The sequence below is a fragment of the Stegastes partitus genome, unplaced genomic scaffold (genome assembly GCF_000690725.1).
Source record: "Stegastes partitus isolate 25-593 unplaced genomic scaffold, Stegastes_partitus-1.0.2 Scaffold1033, whole genome shotgun sequence".
NCBI lineage: Eukaryota > Metazoa > Chordata > Actinopteri > Pomacentridae > Stegastes > Stegastes partitus.
The window spans coordinates 347,873-351,935 of NW_007578764.1; the positions used below are offsets into that span (position 1 = coordinate 347,873).

Genomic DNA, 4,063 nt, shown 5'->3' on the forward strand with positions numbered 1-4,063 from the left:
GTCTAAAGGTAGAACAGCGTCTAACTGGAGGATGGAGTCTAACTGGAGGACAGAGTCTAAAGGTAGAACAGCGTCTAACTGGAGGACAGAGTCTAACTGGAGGACGGAGTCTAACTGGAGGATGGAGTCTAACTGGAGGACAGAGTCTAAAGGTAGAACAGCGTCTAACTGGAGGACAGAGTCTAACTGGAGGACAGAGTGAGACACATGAACCCAGACTAAGGCTGTATCATAACAATCAGTTTGAAGTTCTGAGCTCCAAACGGAGCTGAACGTGTCCATGAGCTGCTGCTGGTTCTGAATCAGTCAAAGTGTCTTTTAAGGCTCTTCACTGAATAAGTTCAGTGTCTGAGGAGCAGCTGCTGCTGATGTTCTGTGTCTGTGGTGCAGGTGTCGGTCGGATGAACTCACCCATTGTAAGACCTTAATGAAACCCAGAGGAACCTTCAGCACCCTGAACTGACCCTGGGCCACCAGCTGAGGACAGACAGACAGACAGACAGACTTATTTTCATGTAAACAGACTGAAGTGGTGCATGATGAACCGACCTGACGGGAACTGAAGTCACATCTGTAACAAGAAGCTTCTGACATAATAAACAGAAACAGCATCACGTCCTGCAGGCGAACAAACGGGTCGATGGCGGCTCCGACTGGAGTCTGTGTGACGATGATGTTCACGTTCCACGTCCGTGCCTCTCCTTCTGGTCATGACACCAGAGAGCATTGATAGAAGCAATAAACACAGCAGCACACTGCAAACATCCTGAAACTGAACCTGCTTCACCTCCTGTGGTTATTATGAGAACGTTTGTAGAACGTAGTGGCTGAGTGGAACGTCTGCCTCTGCTGGACTTCATCCTGACGCTGTCTCTGTGCTTCTTGCTGACTTTGGACTTTCTGTTGCAGAGATTCAGCAAACATTTGTTTTAGTTGTAAAAGTCCGGCTCCCTGCAGTTTTCCACAACATCCCAGTTGTTTGTTTGCAGTCTGATTAAAAGGAAACACAGAACTCATCCTGGACTGGACCTTTAGAGACTTCCATCCAGAACCCCTGCTGTCTTTAAAAATCTGACTTTCAAAGTTAAACTTGTGTTTTGTACTAAACTGCAGTGTCTTCTAATGTTGTCACAGCTTCATGTGGACATTCAATCTACCAGCAGGGTCTCTGGACATCCGTGTCATCAGTACATTCAGTAACTCCTCTGAATGGGATCCGAGTCTGTGACTCCGCTGGTTCTGTTACTGGAGAACGTTTTGAATGTTTAATTCATCACAAGCTTCAGCACTGACCAGAACATTGTCGAAAAACTGAAATGAAACAAGAGCTGAGCTGTTCCACAGGAGACACATCAGAATAACTCCTGAGTTGTTCTGCTGGGCTCCATCTTACAGCAGCTGATGCTGAGGAGGAGGAGGAGCAGCTGAACCCGGATGAACCCGCTTATTACCGGGTTAAACAACCGGATGTTGTCCGGTTCGACAACATCAGGCCACAGCAGGAGGAAGCTGAGCTCCTCCTCTCCATCCTCATCATGCGCCTCCTCCGGCTGCCATTTTACACACACACACACACACACACACACACACACACACACACACACACACACACTACATGAAGGCTTTCAGCTTCTTCATTATTCACGTTTGTTGACGTGTTGTTGTTGTTTGAGCCTGCAGGCAGCGCGCGGGGCTCAGACTGCCCACGAACCCTCCCGCAGTCCGCCTGAGAACTCTCCCATCCTCCCCATCCTGCCCCATCCTCCCCATCCTCCCCATCCTGCCCCAACACACACATGAAACATGAATCTGTTGTGAACCGGCAGCAGCGGCGGTGTCGGGCTCGGCTCGGTCCGATTCTCCGGTTCCTCCTAACGCCGAGCATCCTCCCGGAGCCGCCCGCTGCTGCCGGGATGCGGCCCGTAACTGATGCTTCACCGGGACACAAATCCCAACGAACCCTCTGCGGACCGCGAAACTAAGACAGGACGAACCCGGGCGGAAAACCGGGCCGAACCCGGAATGAACCTGCGGAATAAAAGCTGATGTTGATGGTGTTTGTACCTGATTTACGACGTCCATCCTGCCGCCTGTCGAGAGGAGAAGATGGAGGGAGGAGGGGGAGGAGGGGGAGGAGGCTCCCACACGTCATTTATTTATTATTTACTGATGACGCTGCAGGCTGACGCTCAGATAAACAAACAAATAACGACAACATAAACAAAAATAATTCAACAGACTGAAATTAAAACGTGTTTATTTATTTTACATTGTTATTGTTTTCTGGTTGGGGGGGGGGGGGTGCAGCAGGTGGTGACGTCTGATGATGACGGTGATGATCAAGATCAAGACATTTATTGTCATATGACTTTACTGAGAGGTGGGCAGCAGCTGTGAAGGTCCTCCTGGATCCAGAGTTTGGTGAACAGGTGTGCAGCCCGACAGCCTGCAGGTAGAACCTGTTCACCAGCCGGCTGTTCTGGGTCTCACCTGCCTACAGGTGTGACGGATGGATCTGATGAAAAAGCTGCAGCCTTTATGAATAAGCTCCAGACTCAGTGGAAATGTATCTTTAAATCGTCTTGCATGTAAGGAGCAGTGTTCAAAGTCAGCAAAGAAGTTACTGGATGGTTCGGGTTCGGGTCATGATGGTGACTGACTGCTCAGGCCTGAAGGGGGCGCTGTCTGCCGCATGCTTCAGTCCCAGTGAGCATCCTGAGCATCCTTTCCCCTCCTCCTCCCCAGCCACAAAATGTTTAAATGTGTTTGATTGAAAAAAGTGAGAGGTTGTTGGAGGTCATTCTGCCTGTGAAGCTGCTGAAATGTGCAAATGAGTTATGTAGCCGTGACTAGCATGACCAGCATGACTAGCATGACCAGCATGACTAGCATGACTAGCATGACCAGCATGACCAGCATGACTAGCATGACTAGCATGACCAGCATGTGTCCACAGCAGCGGGGGTCATCGACAGGACCAACGTGCTGAGACACTGTGTTACATTCAGGCTGATCACTAGAAGCTGTTGTTTACAGTCATTAGTTGCTGATGAACTCTATTGTGGTTTGATAACTATCTAGTTGCTGACAAGAAAATGTATATTTGTTGTTCAATTGTTGTTTATTATTGGTAAACAAATCAGGACTGACACTGTCAGAGGAAGCCGGGCGAGTCCTGAGCATTCCTCCCCAAGCCCCCCCCCCAGGCCACGACCATGGCAGCAGGATGAAGAGTGTGTGTCGGGTTGTGATCCGGAAGATGTGGCCTCCCGAGGACCCTGGCCCTGTAGGTGTCCTGGAGTGCGGGGAGGCCAGGGCTAGGGTTCGGCTGGACCAGCCGGGATGCCCAATTCACTCACTGGAGAGCCTGACTATCCTGAGCCGTGCAGTTGCTGAAACACACAGTGATAGCGTTGCTCGGGACACCTGATGTTTATGATGTGACCAGGTGAGATCCTCGCTGATGAAACCCGGAGGCCTTTACCCGCCCATGTGTAGAGGTGTGTGCAGCTCCGCCCCCTTCTGTGGATCAGCAGTCACCTCCTTGGTCTCTGCATTCAGGGTTAGACTGTTGTCCTGACACCAGGCCACCAGACCTGCCACCTCCCTCCTCCAAGCCATCCCATAGCTCATCAGAACCTCATCAGTGAAGAAGGTCATGACGTCTTCACTGCTGAGAGCTGAAGGAAACAAGGCTCCACAGAGCTGTGGCTCTTTGTCAGCCTGGCCTCAGTGCTGAACAGAACCCTGGGCTGGTTCTGGTTTTCCTCAATAAGGATGAATAGTAGGCAGCTCTTGTCCTGCAGATCACTTTTTATAGGAGAGGAAACAGTCTTTCCAGGCTGGATGAGGTTCTTCTGACTTGGTAGAGCTCCACTGTCTNGAGGACGGAGTCTAAAGGTAGGACGGAGTCTAACTGGAGGACAGAGTCTAAAGGTAGGACGGAGTCTAACTGGAGGATGGAGTCTAACTGTAGGACAGAGTCTAACTGGAGGATGGAGTCTAACTGGAGGACAGAGTCTAACTGGAGGACGGAGTCTAAAGGTAGGACGGAGTCTAACTG

General features: G+C 50.5%; 1 protein-coding gene across 2 annotated transcripts in view; it reads right to left on the reverse strand.

Annotated features, from left to right (window-relative positions):
- The window catches only part of LOC103367257 (synaptophysin-like), a 16,503-nt gene extending 14,373 nt beyond the window's left edge, over positions 1–2,130 (reverse strand). For both annotated transcript variants that reach the window (XM_008295237.1, XM_008295236.1), the window contains exons 1-2: positions 2,065–2,130; positions 412–477 (exon numbers count right to left, since the gene is read on the reverse strand). In XM_008295237.1, the coding sequence (XP_008293459.1) occupies positions 412–477; positions 2,065–2,082 (84 nt within the window). In that variant the 5' untranslated portion in view covers positions 2,083–2,130. The remainder of the gene's footprint in view (positions 1–411; positions 478–2,064) is intronic.
- Positions 2,131–4,063: the final 1,933 nt, after the last annotated feature.